This window comes from Uranotaenia lowii, chromosome 2, assembly GCF_029784155.1.
Source record: "Uranotaenia lowii strain MFRU-FL chromosome 2, ASM2978415v1, whole genome shotgun sequence".
Lineage (NCBI taxonomy): Eukaryota > Metazoa > Arthropoda > Insecta > Diptera > Culicidae > Uranotaenia > Uranotaenia lowii.
Genome location: NC_073692.1, coordinates 157,011,253 through 157,030,773, shown reverse-complemented (window position 1 = coordinate 157,030,773; position 19,521 = coordinate 157,011,253). Strand labels below are relative to the sequence as shown.

Here is a 19,521-nt window from a genome sequence, read left to right as displayed (position 1 = left end):
AGTGGATTTGGTTTGGCATCAGCTCTGTATAAAACATAGATTTAAAGAAGACAAAAATGTACGAAAATTATTCGATCCCTTTAAAAATTTAAAAGCCGGGGCTTATATTTCGTCTCTTATACCTAACCAAGAATTTTTTTATCTAGAAAATCAACCCTGAATAGTTGTTACTTTTAGACAAAATTGTCAATGCTATTTCATGAAGAAAAAAAAAGGTTAAGCCTAAAAAATAATGACTTAGTAAAAAAACGGTGCATATCCACATTTTTCAAGTTTTTAAACATCTTTAAGGTGTAACTTCTGACAACTGCTTATCAAACAGTTGCCATAAGTGTGGATTGTTCGATTATTAAAACACAAAAAGTAAGTTAAGACAATAATTGGCTTGGTTTTATGCCGATTGAAGTAAACCCCGTCTAAAGGCGGGTTTGGGCTTTAGCGAGTTGATTGAATAAAATATGCCAAAATAATACCAAAATTCCAAATTTTATTCTCAATAAGCCTTTGAAATAGTGCACAACATTTTTTTCATATCGTCGTACAACGTATTATTAAGTTCATGAGCATTTAACAGCAAGTGTAATACCCTGGTTATATTGAGTGGTCCAAAATAAGTCCCTAAAGAATTAAGTAGGACCTATTTTCGACATGGGTCAAATTACTATCAAAACAAGTTTTTTTTGTTCTTCGAGCTTGTAAACTAGTTTTCAAGTGTTTTTTCATAGCTGTGAACATGTTTGTAGATGTTAAATTCATCACAGCTATACAGAAAACTTCTTGAAAGTTGTCTCCAATAATGACACGTTCTCCTGAAATGGGCTTGATTTGGCCCAACTGTGAAAATTCAAAACTTTATTTTCAATTTACTCTCCCTTACATTCTTAATTAAATAGAATGTTAGATATGATTAGAATCATAAGAAGTAGCTTTGACTATATGTGCTCAAAATTTTCATGATTAAAAAGATTTATGAGCGAAATATTGGAAAAGGCTGAAAGGTGGTCCAAAATATGTACCCGGTCCAAAATAAGTCCGTTACCCTATGTAAAATTGACAAATGTCCTAGAACATTTAAAATTTGTTAAGATATTATGTGTGGTGAATGTATTTGGCAGCGTGACTACTCGCGGTAAATTCTGTTTATAGACTGATCATCGACAAATCCATACATAGCCAAGGGAAATGTCAGACGCTCACCAACACCAATACTATCGTATTAGTGAATTTACAAATTCATAGCACATTTGTCCCAATGAATACAGGATGTCGACACACTAACACTACTTTAAAGGTGCATCCCATCTTTCATTTATTTGTCGACTGCACGGTGAATTTATTTAACCCACAGTGCACGATGGAATAAAATAATTCAATTTTGCATAATTTGTCGTCTTGTATTCAAAATCAAAATTATTTAAACATATTTTGATTATTTTCTAGGCATTTCCCGGATTCCTAATCTACACTACCACATTATGAAAAATATATGAAAACAATAACATATATATTCCGCTATTAAGCCTACCCCTTTTCTGATACCTGATACCTGATACATATATATTTCTTTTTTGTTGTTGTTTTGATTATAGTCGACATCTTTATGTCACTCGCAACTTATATCAACGATGCAGTTGGTGGACAGTCAAAAATGTTATCCAGTACAACTGTGATCGGTATTTATTCTTGGGCTCGAACTCACGGACATCGGCTCAGGAAGCAACTGACTTGCCAACTGAGCTATAGCCCACATGTTAAATGCAATTCTTTTTACACCCTTAGAAAATTTAACATACACAAAATCAAAAATCAATTCATTCTTCCAACCTCCTTAAGGGGGGAGTAGGGTCTAACGGGTAAGAAAAGACACCATTTTCACGAATTTTTTGTTAGAGCTATCGTTCAAACAAATATATTCAAATTTTTTGCATTATACAAAGCATTGTTAAAAGAACATTTAGTAATTTTTTCGTAGATAAATATTGAAAGTTGAGCCGGTGACGGAGCACTTTCGAGGATGCCTTTTAGAACACAGGATTTGCGGTGGACACTGTATCTCAGCACAGAATCATCTGAAGTCAAAAAATCAGAGCGAAATATTTTTAATAGATGTTTTTCTGGACCCCAACGATTTTATTTAACTTAAAAAATTTTTTTTTGAATTTTTGTGGCTGTTTGAAGTAAAAACTACGATTTTTCACGAAAAAATCCGCCATTTTTTATCTGTAAAATCTCCCCAAAGTAAAGAAAAAAGAAAATCGTTGGGGTTTGGTATTTTATATGTAGAAAATATGTTCCAAATTTGAAAACAATCGGTGAAGTAGTTTTCAAATGACGATGTCCACGGGCTTTAAAAATGTGCTTTCGAGAAAAACGCGTTCGAAGTTTCTGCTCTCTCTCTCTCTCTTGCAGTATTAGATAAGAGGAGATAAAGGCCTATAATATCTAGTTCTGCTTCGATTGACTTGAAAATGTGACACAACATTCTTGAAATGTTTTACTATAAGAAAATAAAAAAATTAAAAAAAAATCGATTTTTTGAAAGTGTTAGACCCTACTACCCCCTTAATGCGTTACTGAATGATTTTCTGTTTATCAGTATATTTGTAGATAATCCACCATGGGTCAACGGATTCACCGCAGTTTTGCCATCGTATGTGCGGAATTGTTGGTTATGGCATTCAAAGCTTTAGTAATGAAAATTTGAGTTTTTTTTTTACTATTTAATCTTTTATTTTAAAACCTCAAGGTATGAGCCGTTTCAAATAAAGAATTTACAAAAAAAAAAATCTTTTATTTTAGGATTGAGGCATTTTACAAACATGATGAAGGCAAATATTTGTGCCACAATTATAATGTCGTAAAAATACATTTCGTTATTTTGATAGAATGATTTCAAATGTTTTCAAACCATCCGTTATTTCACCAATTAAAATTATATACTCAATCAGTTATGTATCCACCATGGGTGCACGGATTCACCGCAGTTTCTGCCTAAGTATGCGCTCACATGCATTCTTAGATTATAAGGTTCGAAAAATCTCCGACGTAGCGCATACACCATACCTGGACCACATGGCTTTCTTTGAACTGTTATGGGATGAATGTATTGCGTGTGTTTATGTAAGTATATTTTGATGATAAGTTTTAATCGCCGATAAATTTATTAATTTAATATGTTCATTGACACGTGCGGCGAGATGAAACGCTAGGTAGAAGAATTTGTAAAGGCATGAAGAATAGGCGGATAGGCAAGCATCAGATGAGCTTCGTAGGATAAAGTTTGGATAGGTGTTGAAACTGTAAGTCTAGGGCATTTTTTATTGGAAAGCATGAAAGTGTGGTGGTACGCCTTTGCCGTACAACAGACTACTCTGTATAGGAAGCGTGATCGACTTTTGATCAACACATTCCTAAACACAGCAGGCCAGTTGGATTGTGTACTGTCAATACACAGCCTGACTGTGTATTGACAGTACACAATCCAACTGGCCTGCTGTGTTTAGGAATGTGTTGATCAAAAGTCGATCACGCTTCCTATACAGAGTAGTCTGTTGTATGGCAAAGGCGTACCACCACACTTTCATGCTTTCCAATAAAAAATGCCCTAGACTTACAGTTTCAACACCTATCCAAACTTTATCCTACGAAGCTCATCTGATGCTTGCCTATCCGCCTATTCTTCATGCCTTTACAAATTCTTCTACCTAGCGTTTCATCTCGCCGCACGTGTCAATGAACATATTAAATTAGTAAGTATATTTTGGAAGAACGAGTCAATCTGGTGGGCTAGTTTACTTACAAGTATTCCGACATCCGTGTATATACCTAGCCAGCTGGAAACTGAATGAACATTGTTATTATACAGTCAGTTATATGAGAAAACACATCTTACCTGTCGGCCACTAACGTCATGTTGAATATCATTTCGAACTTTGAATTATGTGAGCCACAACTTTTTGAGATATGAAGATGGAAATCAATCTTATACGTTGACTTGCAATGTGTTTTAGTCATAATCACCAGGCTATCAGCATAACGCTAGTCAAAAGTGTTTCCTAATTATTTTTTTTCCCCACATTCCTAACCATTTTTATTTTTGCAAGGATACAGAGGTGAACTCGGTCCTTATGCGCAAAGTTGTTCTCCGATCCCTTTCTCATTTTTCTTAACCTATCTATTTACTACAAGGACGTGGCCGGCGCCATCATTGATGATTAAAGAGAGAGCATCAGTTTTGTGCATTGTGGGTTTGTAGCCAATCCCAGGTTTAGTTCATTTAACCAATTAACAAAATTGATGGCCTCGGTCAATCACGGAGTAGCAGCCATTATTGGCGATGTGGAACTTGTTCGAATGAGCCACGCCGGCGATCTTGGAATCCGAAGTGTATTTACTTTTATTTCAAACAAATTTAGCAATCAATAACAGAGTATATTAGAATACTTTTGATTCTTCATCCAGACATCTTAAGGATCATTTCGGGTTCAATTATTCAAGGTGGATATGTGTAGTCAATCAACCTAAGCTAAGCTAAAACAAACAAAAATTACCCAAGTTTTTGTTTCGGGATTGGTAACGTACAATTAAAAAAATATCAAAATTTTACCTTAAAAAAGTATCAATTCGAATGAATTTTTAATTTTTTATGAGTATTTAAATTCACAAAATTCTTTCATGCTTTATGTTCAAATCTTACTATTCTCAAAAAGCCATGATAAGATATATTGATTTACCAGTCGTTTCGCCAAAAGATAGTAGGAGCATTTAGAACCCGTTTCCCCTATTAGAATATAGCACAAAAGTTTTGAAAAGAGTCTGCAGTGCGCAAAGTACGACATAATCATCGTATCGAGATTCTCTGCTTCAAGATAGTATAATTGTACTAGCTAGTTAATGATTTTTTTTGAAAAATATTTTAGGATTTATAAATCCGCTATTTTAATCACATTTCAAGTAAAAACATTCGCGTTGGTTCGTGTTATTTTATCTCATGGACTTTTCGTACTGCAGTTTTTCACCTTCTTTTGTCTTTTGATAGGATACTGAGAAAAGCTCCAATTCCTCTTTTTTCTGATAGGTACTCCTAAGATGAGCTGGCAGTCGTGAACGGGTCAACATAGGAAAATTATAAACTAGTCCAATGCAAATTTTCACAATTCTGATTGTTTCATTTGTGGGCATCTCCCTGTGCCAATTTTGCCATCAAGTAGAGATGCCATTTTTGGCGTTAGAGTAGACCTAAGGTGTTCAAAAAAGCTGATTCGCATAGTGGATGATTCGAACGTTTGGCGTCAGCGAAGAATTTATGAGCGAAGCTCGATTTTTGAAGACTATATAATTAATGATCGCGGACTTCAACTCAAATGTCAAATCCGGTGACGACGCGAAAATTGCAAGTATTTGCGAATCGCTGCCTGCAGAGTATAATCCGCGCTTGGTGGCCTGGCAACTGGATCTCGAATAAGGAACTTCATCGCCGATGTCATCAAAGGGCGTTAGAAATCGAGATTCGGGAACGTAAGTGGAGATGAATTGAGCGCACGATGCGATGAGATGGGAACGAGATTTACAGAGATGCGCTAGAATAGAATCCAGAAGGACATCGAAGAAAAGGCAGACTCAGAAACTCGTTGCGGCGAAACCTAGCCGCCGAAATCCCAACTGTCGGAGCGAATCTTGATTAGGACCAAGTGAAGACGTTGGTTCCGGATCGTCAACAGTGAAGGTCTCTTACCACCCTTTGCGCCGAAGAATCGACGCGGGATCATTAAGTTAGGAAATGGTCGTAGAGAAAATGAAAAAATGACTTGTCTGTTTTAAGTTTAGTTTGTTTGGAAGCTACAAATTTTTGTATTTAATAAATTTAAACATTCGAAACAACTTACTTCAAACGAATTAACACAGGTGACATCCACCTAACCATAGATGGCGACGGCAGCACCCAGGGCGTTGACATCGACGACCAGAGCCTGGATACCGGTTAGGACATTGTACGCTGCAGTTCCGGAGGTGTTTTGCAACAGCATAATGATCTGGGTGACCGTCGGGGAAACCGCATTGTAGAAACTGCTCATGGCAGCGATCAATGCTGGGCCGGACTTAACTCTGAAAGCGGCTGCCAGATCAGTATTCAGCTTGTTGAACGCCGGACAGTAGCAAAGTTAGCTTTCACTGTGTTGACAACATTAGCGACGGCTGTTCCAAGATTTTTCAAGACTAACGGAAGGGTGGTTTGTCCTGATGTAGCCTGAATAACAGATTAGAAGAACTTTGTATCGTAAGTACTTTAAATGTACCAACATTTCAATAACATACCACAACCAGGAATCCGCACAACACGAAGCACAAAGCGAGTTTCATCTTTCTTATGGCCTTCAGGTCTACTAACTTGTCCTAAAATGTACCTTTTCGTTCTAGATTAGGACTTATTTATACCCCTTGGTTGAACATCTTCTAATGACTTCTAATGAAAGCTTCAATTGGCAGCGTTTGTTTTCGCAAAATTTTGAGAAACAAATAGGTGTGTTGAACCAGATGGTTTCTAGTTGAGGTGCTTTTTACGATTATGTAATGCTCACATGTTAGTCTTTTTAGTCAATCAACAATCGAACACTTTCAACCTTTTCAATTTATCCAAATAATTGCATGGCACTCTGGAAGGTGTTGTTTTTCCACTTGAAATCGGACGTTGATGTTTACTTTTAGAGCAGAAAATGGCTTCAAATTAGGACTGTACTCGAAAAAAATGCGACTGTTTCTTTTGTGTATGCTGCATAGATGAAAATTAATGAAACTTCCAACAAAGCTTGATTTTAAAAACAAATTTATATTTACAATATTTTATTACAGTCTGTTAGGTGGTTTTTGAGAAAGCTAGCAAACAAGAATTTAATGGACTGAACATTTTTTGGAAATAAATTACGTAATCTTTCTTACACTTTGTGTCTGGGAATTGACCTTTGCCAAGTCTTGGTCATTTTTGAAGATCCTTCATTTAATAACAATTCCATCGATTTCTATACAACACTGCTTGTTAAGGTTTTTTCAAGCACAGCCCTTTTTACCTTTGAATAAAACAAAAATTATATTTACTCATAGCTATCATTTTTAATGATTGTGACTCAAGTCTGATGCTATTATGAAAGCAAAACGATCAGAAAGGCGAAGTTAATTGCTCATTACTTACTAACTTACTTAAAAAGCCAGCGAAATAAAATATGACGCAGTGCGAAGATTTGGATCCGAAAAAAAAATCGAAGCTGCAGGCTTGAGGACCTACAATAACACATACCCTACGTGAAATTTATTCAGCAATTCTAATCTCCCGTCGAATTTGAACCCAGGAATAAGGTGTTTTCTTTAATTGTCCCAGAGACATGAAGTTTTGAGTCATTGCAATTCCGTAAAATAATTGAATGGTTTTAGAACACTTGAAATTATTTGAAAAGCAACGTTTACAAATGATAATGTTTTGACTGGGTGTCTGTTTTGCCTCCTTTTAACCTTATAAAAAAGACGTAGCCTACGCCTAAGAGAAAGCAATGCATTGTTTATTGCAGTGTAAGCATTTCAGATACTTTGGACATGTCTGGATTTTTAGAGTAAACTGGACAAGAATAGTAAACTACAGTCTGGTTGGACCATCTGCCAGAGTATTTACTTATATTGGACTCAATTTTTTGTACAAGGTTTATCTGAATTGTTTTTTTGGGAGTTTCGAAAACAATTTGAATGTGGTCGAAATGTTTTGAAAAAAAAAAAATTATGAGAATTTCAGGTGTTTTTTGCTCATATTCATTTTGATATTTTTTCGCCAAACTGGATTATTGAGATTTGTAACGAACTGTTTGACTCAGAGTTGCAAGTTTTCAGATAATCATTTGAAATTGATACTCACCGTAATGAGTATCAATTCAACAGCACAATGAATTTCGTTGTGACGCTCAAAGCTTTCGATGTCAAACGAAATTCGCTGAACATCACATCTAGAAAAAAATCACAAATCCAGAATCCCATGAGAGAAATCTTCAGCTATATTCCCCACTTTTTCCACTACTATTTTTTGACGACAATTTTATTTGAAACGAATCTATGGAATATTTGAATGTGTCATATAAATAATGTGATTAACTTTTCACACTAGCGGCACGCCAAGTTGAACGACTCCAAACGCTTCGATATAAAAAAAATACGAAAGCGTTTTAATGATTGGAGTTCATGGAAACTTTTTAATAACGAAAGTGTTAAAGCTCGTGGGACCTATGCTTCAAAAACAACAACAACACTTTAGTTTTATAATATTATTTGCAAATACGGCGCTTTGGTATTAAACAATTTTTAACATAATTTTATAGTCAAGAAAACTTAAATGAAATAAATTATAATATTTAGCGCTATATTGGTTTAAAAAAAATTAAAAACAAAAACGTAATATGGGATTAAAAACAATATTTCAAATCGATTTTCTGGCTATTTAAAATCAATAAAATATGCTTGGTTAGCTAAACATAGAATACATTAAATGAAAAATCGATATTTATTTTAACTCTCAAGGGCTGAGATTATAACAAAAAGATACGATCAAAATTCAGTTTTTTATTTTTTTTTTGTATTTTCTCGGCTGTTGACATACAAAAAAATAACATATGTTGAACAATATTATGATCACACTCATCAAATCTCATGAGATCTCTTCTCCAGAGCATGTTGTGTACGAGTGTAACGTATCTAAATTTGGAAATATTAATGAAGATCATGTATTCTAAAAAAAAATGCATCTATACATTCAGAATTACAACCTTTTCTTCTATAAATTAAATCAAAATTTAATGATAGTAGCCGTGATGTCCGTGATAAGCTTTCCTTTGTTTCAACCAGGCTTCGGACGGATCCTGAGGCGCGACTCAAAAGAGGCAGAGCAGTACCACTCATAGAGGAGGAACTCTCAAACTCCTGGCGGTCGAAAATAACTCTTTCTCGCTTCTCTTAACCCTAGAATCTCTAAGAGCGCCAGTCACTCTTTGCTCTCCCAGAGGCTCTGCGTTCCTCCCAAAGAGGCCTCCCTGGGAGGAATCACTTTACGTGTGACGATTCAGAATTGCGTTCGAGTTAGGTACATATTTGATTGCTTCAACTAACTCACAACTTCTGGCTGGCTAATGGGGAGGCTGGGCTGCGATGTAAGCACAACGAATTTAAGACTATTTTTAATTGTAACAACGTTTACATAATTAACTTTATTTACGTTCAATGATCATGTAAAATGTTTGTCGTATTTTAGGTTTTCAGATAATATGTATCACAAAGAAATCGGCCGGTGTTGAAAGAAGTACCGTCAATTGGGCCATCAAGCACACTTTTCACCTTGAATGACTTCTAAAAACTTAACGTACACAGATAATCATTGCTGATTGGACATCAAATTAACGTAGACTGAAAAATTATTGGTTTCCCCAGTTATTTTTGAATTTCGAAAACATGCGATTATCATCCTGCTAAAAAGGGGCAAGTTGAAACGAATTTTGTTTTTAATGAAAAAAACAAATAGAAAAGTTTAAATATTTATAGCTCTAGATATATTTGTGATGTCAAAACGTATAAAGCACTAAATTTATTAAGTTTTGATTTTGTTCGAATAAAATTTTACATTTGTTCTGTCAAAAATGATTTAAAAAAAAAAGCATAAGGGTGCTGCATACATTTAGGGGTAAAAAATACTACAAAAAAAATCAACCAATCATAAAAGTTCATGTTATGATAGATGAAATTTTGAAATCAACAATCGCGGGATGCAAAACAATCATATTCCAGCATATGAAATCGAGATTTAAATTTGATGAATTTTATCCCAGACTGGTAACTGAATTATTATTTTTTACATTCATTTAAATATATTTGCATCAGAGATGTTCTAGGGTAATAAAAGCAGTATGAAGTTTTTATGTGATATCGTAAAGCAAATCCGTCAAACTGGGTAAAGTTTTTTACGGCATCGAAAAAAGTGAAAAATTGTACATTGTACATCTATTGCTCAATTTTTTAAATTGAGAAAATGGAAATCAAGATATTAAAAATCCATCTCGCGATGTTAGAAACTGAGTAATCATCATTCTGTTATCATTAAATGATAATTTTATTACATTTGATATATTTATTCAAATAAAAATTGAATAAGTGTTGTGGGGTACAAAAGTAGCATCTAACCCTGCTGTTGCATGATACCCCGTTTGACGGTTATTGAAAAAATACTAGCTACCCGAACAAAATATCTCTAATTTCTTTACAAACTTGCTATCGGACTTAAATTTTTCATGTAAACTTCACACAGCAATCTGCTTATTTGGGCCACTCTACTCAACAAACTTATCAACAAACGATCGAGGGCCAGCCAGATTCCTCGCATATAACGCTTGCTTTATAAGCGTGCTCCTAGGGAGCTACTCCCGTAGAGCGCTCATTTCTCTTTTCAGAGCAGAGCGAGAGGCTAACAGAACTCCCTAGGCATTGCATCATTGAGGCAAATGGTAACTCCTTCTCATTCCATCTTGCCGCCTAAAGAGTGGGAGCTGATTTGAGCTCTGTGGGTGTTTGCTCTCAAATGAATCCGAAGCCTGGTTTCAACTTCTTTTAATTCTCTTTTCAAACTATCTTTTTTAAACGTCCTTTGTCCTTGACTTCTTTTCTCTTCTCCAATTAACTCATTGGTGGTGTAGTTTTCTGCAGAATTTTTAACAGGAATAATCTCTTAGATACTGTTAAAGATCCGGAACAACCGTAGAGAAAATCAATTTTCGAACAAAATTTTAACATTCCCGGTTTCACAAAGACCAAATTTATCTACTAGGCTGTAAATGATCAATTTACAGTCTAAACAAGCCATTTTACAAAAATAAACAATGTTTTTTTCCAATAATTTCACGATTTTTTTAAGGGTATTTTTTAAACGTACAAAAACTTGTTTAAAATAATCCAGTTGTGATTATTTGATGCATGTGTCTAAGAAGCTCATAAGATCATCTATATACAGTTGCGTTCAAAAAAGAATGAAATCGCATGAGGCTGCGCACCCACTCCCAACTTTGATAAGCTGCCATTTCTCTCTTGTTGTATATTTTTTCATGAAAATTTTACACAATATAGTTCAACTATCCAACTAACACTCCACAAAATTTGAAGTATTTACAATGACGGTAAACAAAGATACAGCTATTCCCGTAAAAAAGGGAAATTTGGAATTGGATCACTTAATTTGCTGTATCTTTGACAATTTTCATTGAAAAATCTTGAAATTTGGTCCAAAGATGTAAAAATGTTTGATCTAATAACAGGTCAAGTTTCGTCAAAATCGATGAACGTGATCAAAAATGGTGCCGGGTTGAAGATGAGATTCATTATCGCCCAGCAGACGATTTCATTCTTTTTTGGACGGATGTTTGTATGGAAAGCATCGTAATCTATGTATTCGTGGTTTTTTCTTTCATAAAACCAACGTTTATTACAAAGAATGTTGTAAATTGATAAAAACTTCATGCTGGCTTTGTTTTGAAACAGAAATTGTTCCAACAGAGCTGGTGTTGAAACAAAAGAGCGAATAGAATATTCGCTTTAATTATGGATCAAATTTGTTTATCGGTATAATTAGCAGGTCATTTCTGAAACTCTGTTCTTCTTGTTTTGAACCCTGTTGACACATTTTCTCTTTCAAAACAAAGTACGAATGAAGTTTTTGGCAATTTACAACATTCTTTGTGATATATTTTGGTTCTGTGAAAGAAAAAACCACGAATACATAGATTACGATGTTTTCCATACAAACATCCGTCCAAAAAAGAATGAAATCGTCTGCTGGGCGATAATGAATCTCATCTTCAACCCAGCACCATTTTTGATCACGTTCATCGATTTTAACGAAACATGGCCTGTTATTAGATCAAACATTTTTACATCTTTGGACCAAATTTCAAGATTTTTCAATGAAAATTGTCAAAGATACAGCAAATTAAGTGATCCAATTCCAAATTTCCCTTTTTTACGGGAATAGCTGTATCTTTGTTTATCGTCATTGTAAATACTTCAAATTTTGTGGAGTGTTAGTTGGATAGTTGAACTATATTGTGTGAAATTTTCATGAAAAAATATAAAACAAGAGAGAAATGGCAGCTTATCAAAGTTGGAAGTGGGTGCGCAGCTTCATGCGATTTCTTTCTTTTTTGAACGCAACTGTATATAAAAATGAATTTCTGTCTGTCTGTCTGTCTGTCTGTCTGTCTGTCTGTCTGTCTGTCTGTTCCCTATTGACTCAGAAACTACTGAACCGATTTACGTGAAACTTGGCAGGTAGGGGTATTGAAGGCCGGGGAAGGTTCCTATGATGGTTTGGGACCCCTCCCCCTAACAGGAAGAGGGGAGGGGCCTCTCAAACAAAAGACAATTTTTTGCATAACTCGAGAACCAATCAAGCAAATGGTATCAAACTTGGTATGGGGTGGTATTTTGGAACGGGGAATATTTCAATGAATATAAGATACCCCTCTCTCCTCTCAGTGGGGTGATAGGAAGGGGGGAGGGGGGCTACCTTACAATTTTTCATATAACTCGAAAACTATTAAAGATATTGGAACCAAATTTGGCATGGGGTGGTATTTTGATACGAAAAATATTTCAATGATTATTTGAGACCCCTCTCTTTCTGCAGTTGAAAGAGGGAGGGGCCTCTTCCATATTTATTACATAACTAAAAAACTTATAAAGCAAATGGAACCAAATTTGGCATGGGAAGGTATTTGTATACGAAAAATATTTCTATGATTATTTGAGACCCCTCCCTCTTTACAGTAGGGAGATAAAGAGGGGAGGGACCCTTTATATAATTTTTACATAACTCAAATACTAGTCAAGCAGATGGAACCAAATTTGGCATGGGTGAATATTTGGGAACGTGATATGTTCTTGTGATTGTTTGAGACCCCTTCCTTCTTCCAGCGGGGAGAAAGGGGGGTAAGAGGGAGGGAAGCTCCATACAATTTTTATTGCATAACTCAAGAACTACAACCGCAAATGGAACCAAATTTGGCATAGAACGAAATTTGGGTACGAGAAATGCTTCTTTGAATATTTGGTATTCCTCAATCCTTCAAAAAGGTGAATGAAAGGGGGGAGAAGAGATTTCCCTTACAATTTTCAGTATAACTGGAGATCTGATCGAGCAAATTTGAGTCATATCTGGCATGTGAGGGTATTTGGATACGAGAAATGTTTCTATTATAAATTGAAGTTCCACCCTTTTTTCAGCGAAAAAATATAAAAAGGAAAAGGGGGCTATCATACATTTTTTGCATAACTTTAGAATTAATCGAGCAAATGAAATATAACTTGGTATCAGAAATTTTTTGAGTACAAAAATACGTTTATGAATATTAAGTTCTCACCCCTTCATTCAATGGGGCGAATGGAAGGGGGTTTGTACTTCCTTTCAAGTTTATGCATAACTCGAGAATTTACATCGCAAATAAAACCAAATTTGGCTTGGGATGGTATTTCAATACGAGAATTTTTTTCATGTCAAACAATTCCTTTCTTGCAGTGGGCTGATAGATTTGGAAATAAAGGAAGGGAAGAGGAAAGCTTACATTTAACTTTTTTTTTTACAAAATCCGAGAAATGGACAAAACTTTACATGGAAAATCATTTTGGTATGATTCTATGATTATCTGACATACCATCCTCCTTTCAGTGAGAAGGTACATAGGAGGAGGGAGGTGAACCCAATACAATTTTGTTAGCATTAATTCTCAATTTATGCTGACGAAGCCAACAGCTGTAAACAAATATGGCATAGGAAGGTACTTGGTTACGAGATATGTTTCTACAATTGTTATAGACCCTTACGCTTCACAGTGTAGAGAGGAGAAGAAAGGAGGGGGTTCCATATAAATTTTGTTGTAAAGCTTAATAAATTATCAACCATTGGAACAATATTTGATACAAGAAGATTTTTGGGAACGAAAAAAAATGGGTATGATTATTAAAAATCACGATCTCCGTTCTCCATGTGCTCTGTTATCAGTTTTTAGCATAAATCCAGAACATATTAAGCAAAACCAATCAGATTTTATCAGTAGGATTGTTTGTTTACGATTTATTTGGAACCCTTCTTTTTTAAGGGCGGAGCATAAAGAAACAGATTTAAATTATCAGATTTTTAACACAAATCAAGATATAGCGGTTGCTTATGAATTATGTTATATTTTGATTTAAAATAATGCCAACAAAACAATAAAAATTTGAATAAATTCTGAAAATATCATTCGATTATGAAAGGTGTAGCAAAGCACACCGGGTCAGCTAGTAATCAATAAATTAGTAGTAAGGCAGCTTAACAAAAGAAGCGATTTTACAATTACTTCAAATGGTAGTACAAAATTATTTTATCTATCTTAATATTCAATAGCACTTTATTATTTCCGTCATATTTTCTATTAAGAATTCTATAAATCTTCTACCTTATACCTTATAAGAAAAAAGGTCGACCGAGTTATACTTGGAGACTTTCACTAGACCAGGATTTTGAAAGATACCCAAACATACCAGAAGAAGAGTGGTTAGAATTGGCAAAAGATAAATTGAAATTGAAAAAAAAGGCAGAAGAACTTTTCAATAGAAGTGATAGTGAGATATCAGATGGAGAGGAAGAATAATCTAGAGGGGAAGTAAGCAAACAAATTCTCGATAAAATCTAGTAGTATAAAATAAACCAAAGTAACTAAATATATTAAACAAAATAAATAAAAATATTTAAAACAAATAAATATAAATATTCATATCCAACTAACACAGGAAAGTTCAACAAGAAACTAGAGTTGCAAATCAAAATCATGTAGCAATATTCAAGAGTACAAGTCATGAATCATTATAGTGTGAAAAAGGTACGGCTTTGTCGGTTTTTTTTTTTTTTTATTTATTTTTTTTTTTTATTTTTTTTTTTATTTAATTGAGGCTAATGGGAAAGTGCAAAAAGAAAACGTGAAACATTAAATTCCAAGAGAAATAAGAAACCCGGTTCAGGTTAGCTAGTAGAGTTAAACCAAAAAGGAAGCTCAAAGCTGGTAAAATTATTGGTTTGTATCAGGTAAGGTTGGTCAAAAACCAGCAATAAGGTAAGATGTTCCAGTCAATATTATATTTTTCAATAATTATATGACTATATAATAGAATTTTCAATCATATGCCAACTGGCCAGGTATATACACGGATGCCGGAATACCTGTGAAAATATATGAAATTAAAAATTTCATAAATTGTGAACTGGTTGAGCAGATGATTGGAACATTCGTCCAGAATATACATACAGCAACACGATATACATACATCCACAACAAAAAACACGAAGCCATGGTGCCGGGTATGTCACATTCTGCATTGGAGATAGGCCGAAACTTTTGATCTAAAGGATGCAGAGATGGTCATACTTTGGTAAAACTGCGGTGAATCCGTGCACCCATGGTGGATTACCTACATACAGAATTCTATAAATCTTCTAGAAGCGCTCCTTATAGAATAAGTGAATTTATCGGACATTAGATAGGCTGGTATGAATCATATCCTACTTTTTGGTGCAACGATCATGTTTTCTACTTCAGAAATTCCACACAGGGAATTTCAAACATCACGCGAGTCGAGATAATATTTGAAAAAGATTTGTGAGCCGGTGCAAATAAAACCAGCTTTCATACTCTTGAAAAAAAATCTTTAAAATGCATAAAAAATCATAAAAATGTCTGTTTTTAAATTGAATTAAAAAAGTATAACCGTTAGGATAGAAGCTACAAACCAGCCGGTTCCAGCCGGTTGCATAAGCTGGGATGCCATGCGTTTTAATTGGAATGGTTTTTTCGTTGGTTATAATCTTTTTATTCAATACTATAAATCAATAAAACTATTTTCTACATTTATATTAAAACTCTACATAGCTACCTAAGAATTACAAATTCGTTTTTTAGGTTGCCACTACAAGTAGAAGCAAAGCATAGCTCGAATGCTATAAATAAAATCTTGAAACTTTTTTCTGCAAAACTGACAATACACTTTCGGTAATTCAAAGTTACTAAATTTGTAAAATCAGGGCCAGTAGATCCTGAAAATTTTAATGCTGAATTTTGGTGTTTTCCAGCTTAGTTGTCTTTGCGGTAATAAATGTGTTAATATTTACATAAAAAATTATAATAATCAAATATGTAGCTATTCAGATTTTGATAATTTTGTTTCTGGTTTCTTGTAATGTCCAGGAGATTTGAGGTGTTTTTTCTGGCAAGCACATTAATTAATTGGGGTTTTTTTTTTGAAGAATTATGAGCTTGGGCATTTCATGGCAAAAACATGAAATGGCAAAAACTTTGCATCAACGTTTTTGAAAGATTTGTACATTACTGTAGGAAATACAATATCATATAACTTGCATGACTTTAATCTTCTGAATACGAGCGAGACTTATCACATCAGAATAACATATTTCAGTGCTAAGTGTGGTCATTCATAGCTTTTGATCATTCTGTAAAGTAATCAAATTCCTACAAGTCATGATAATACATTCTTCAGAAAGATGTTCAAAATGAAAACTTTCATTCACAATCAACGTTAACGTTTCACACTGAGATTCAAAAAGGAAAAACCTCACTCGATAAAATCTCAATCAAATGAGATTTCGCAACCTTGCTTAAGAAAGAAATAAATTAAACAAATTCTTATCATTAACCTGATTAAACTGATTTTTTAAACAGTATGTTCTCTATAAAAATGTTTTAAAAATGTATAACTGCCCTAAACATTCATCAGTTTTAACTGTCAGTGTTTTGGTATGTTTAGATTTTTCTGAACTGGAAAACTCGTTTCATTGTTTCATTGTTCAAGAGTTTGCACAAATATTATTCCATGGCATCTCTGCCCTCAAAAAAGTAGTTTTTCTGCTTGTGACTCTCAGGCTGAGAAGGCGTCGACATTCTAGACTAGAACAGTTTGTGATGCTCACGATGAGATTACCTAACATCACACTGAGATTCAAAAAGGGAAAATCATGAGATTTCGCAACCTTGGTTTGACTAAATAAAATAACACATGATGATCCACCTTATCCAGGATAAGATGTAAGAATCGCGCTGGTCTAATCTGAACCGTTTGTAAGCATTCAGTGCCATCTAATGGCCGATAGCGCTTTAGCCAAGACTCAACCATTCCGGAAGTGGCGCCCTAAAATAAGTTGCTGACATTGTTGGCGAGACAAAATAATTCGTTACAGATTTGTCGGGATTTTGTGTGGCAAAATTTCTGATTAAAAAATAATCTCTGATTTGCTCAGCTCAGCTTTTTTTTCCTAAGGGGGGGGGGGGGGGCACCAGAGCCAGGGGAAAAGCGGTGCAATTAATCCACCTTGGCGAGAGAATCAATAGACCTTCGCTTGACGCCCATATCGAATAGTCGAGGGGGTTCAAATCCGGACTGCTCGGAGGCAAAAGATTCTTCAGCCTATACTTTATATTCTCCTTCAATCAAGTTTGGGTCCGTTTGAAGTATGGCATGAGGCTTCATCTTGTTGAAAAACAACATTCACGGGTTCATCGAAGTTTTTCCGAATCCCCAGAAGCACTTGATTCTTCCAAATGTCCATATAGACTTCAGTACAAACTTTTACCTCAACTTTTGTAAATAGGAGGCATCTTCAAACAATTCGATTCAACCGCTCCAAACGCCTTGACTACCCGGCTTCCGAGGACATGGCCCATTAAAAAGAGAACGTTTCATGTGATAAACAGCCGCTGGATGGCATCCTAGAGCCTCCGAAATCAGTATGGGGGCCGTTGACATACTACGTGGACTGAACAACAAGAATCTCGTGAATAAATATTTAGAAAAGGTAAAATTTAAAACAATAAAGCATTTCGAAAAGCAATAACTTTCTTTTTTTGGGAACTTATTATAGGTTTCCTTTTCAATTTTTGGAGTTGACTAAACAAAATTAGAATATCTATCTGATCTTATATTTGAAAAAGAAACATATCTAAAGTATATTGAAATTATCCAAGTGCCCATACCTTCTTCTCCATGGACAAGCGTGGACATTTTGAAAAACCCCTCCCCATAAGTTGTCCACGTGATATTGGGCCCCTTGGGATATTTTTAGGAGAGAAGCAAACTGGTCACTATCTCCTTCGCGTACATGTTGCCGATATTGCGTTGTACCACTGACATCACACTTAGAACAAAATTTCGATCATTTTCTGGCTTATTTCGACACCTACCGTAGTTATAGCGAACCTGCGAAATTTGATAAAAGAATGTCCTGTAGGAAAAATTTACTTGTTCAGTCCGATTGTATCGTCGTGATAGCCTATTTTTTCTTGAAAGTTTGGTTGCGCTTCCAACTAGGATTGTATTTCATCAAAAGCGATTGATGCGCACTCTGGAATTTCGATTTTTGAACACTATGAGGTCTACTGGGGACGCCATTGGAGTGGGGACAAAATACTGGACTCGCGTATTACAAAAAAAGAAATTTTATTAGTTGCTCTTTAAGAAATGGATGAGACCATCATTATCAATTGATCTAAAAAGTGGTGTCAGTGGTAAAGACCCTACTTAACCAAGGACTGCAACACCCAGTGCGTTGACATCAACGAGTAGAGCCTGGAGACCGGTTCGGACATTGTAAGCGGCAGTTCCGGAAGTTTTTTGCAGCAGCGTCATGATTTGGGTGATCGTCGGCGTAGCCGTTAGGTAGAAATTGCGCATGGCGTTGATCAATGCCTGCCCAGACTTTATTCGGAAAGCTGTTGCCAGATCAGTGTTTAGCTGGATGAAGGCAACTGTCAGACTATTGAAAGCAGAGGTGACTTGAACGTTGGTAACGGTACTGCTCAAAACTTGCGTCAAGTTCACTGCATTGGCGGACAAAGTGAAGGAAAATGTTCCAAGTTCTACTTCCAGATTTTTCAAAGCCGAAACTACATTAGCACCTCCCAGCTGCTGGACAGTGGCAAAGTTAGATTTTAAAGTGTTGGCAACATTAGCGACGGCTGTTCCAAGATTTTTCAGGACTATCGGAAGGGTGGTTTGTCCTGTTGTTGCCTGAGAGATACAAAAAGAGTGATTTTATTCGACAGACCTTGTTTAAATGCGCAGCAAATATAACAACATACGACAACCAAGAATCCGCACAACACGAAGCACAAAGCGAGTTTCATATTATTTGTGGCCTTCTGATGTCTCACTCAGCTCACTTAAAAAAATGTACCTTGTGGTTCAAGATAAGAAGCTATTTATACCCCTAAATTAGTCATAATTATTTAATACTTTATCAACAGTGTTCAGCAGATTTTCATTGTTTGTTTCGCGAAATTTGAGGAACGATAAGGTTTGTTGAATCAGATGATTTCCAGCTGTGGTACTTTCCACGCAGTATTAAATAACATGCTAACCAAACAACAATATTGTCAATGCAGTTGAAATCCGAAATTTTCGCACTTGTGATTG

The 19,521-nt window shown here is 35.1% G+C and overlaps 2 protein-coding genes across 3 annotated transcripts in view; both read right to left on the bottom strand.

The window, feature by feature from the left end:
• The window catches only part of LOC129748583 (uncharacterized), a 443,445-nt gene that overhangs the window by 236,030 nt on the left and 187,894 nt on the right, over nt 1-19,521 (bottom strand). The window lies entirely within an intron of this gene.
• LOC129748589 (uncharacterized) lies at nt 18,376-19,267 on the bottom strand. The gene is made up of 2 exons (XM_055743247.1): nt 19,188-19,267; nt 18,376-19,116 (listed from the first exon to the last, which is right to left on the bottom strand). Exons 1-2 carry the CDS (start codon nt 19,230-19,232, stop codon nt 18,628-18,630), a joined length of 534 nt encoding a protein of 177 aa, XP_055599222.1. The 5' UTR covers nt 19,233-19,267; the 3' UTR covers nt 18,376-18,627.

Excerpts from the sequence above, each read along its gene's own strand:
- LOC129748589 (XM_055743247.1), bottom strand. The coding sequence starts at position 19,232 with ATGAAACTCGCTTTGTGCTTCGTGTTGTGCGGATTCTTGGTTGTC. Across the intron at positions 19,117-19,187 it reads TGTGCGGATTCTTGGTTGTC|GCAACAACAGGACAAACCAC; the intron begins GTATGTTGTTAT and ends TGTATCTCTCAG.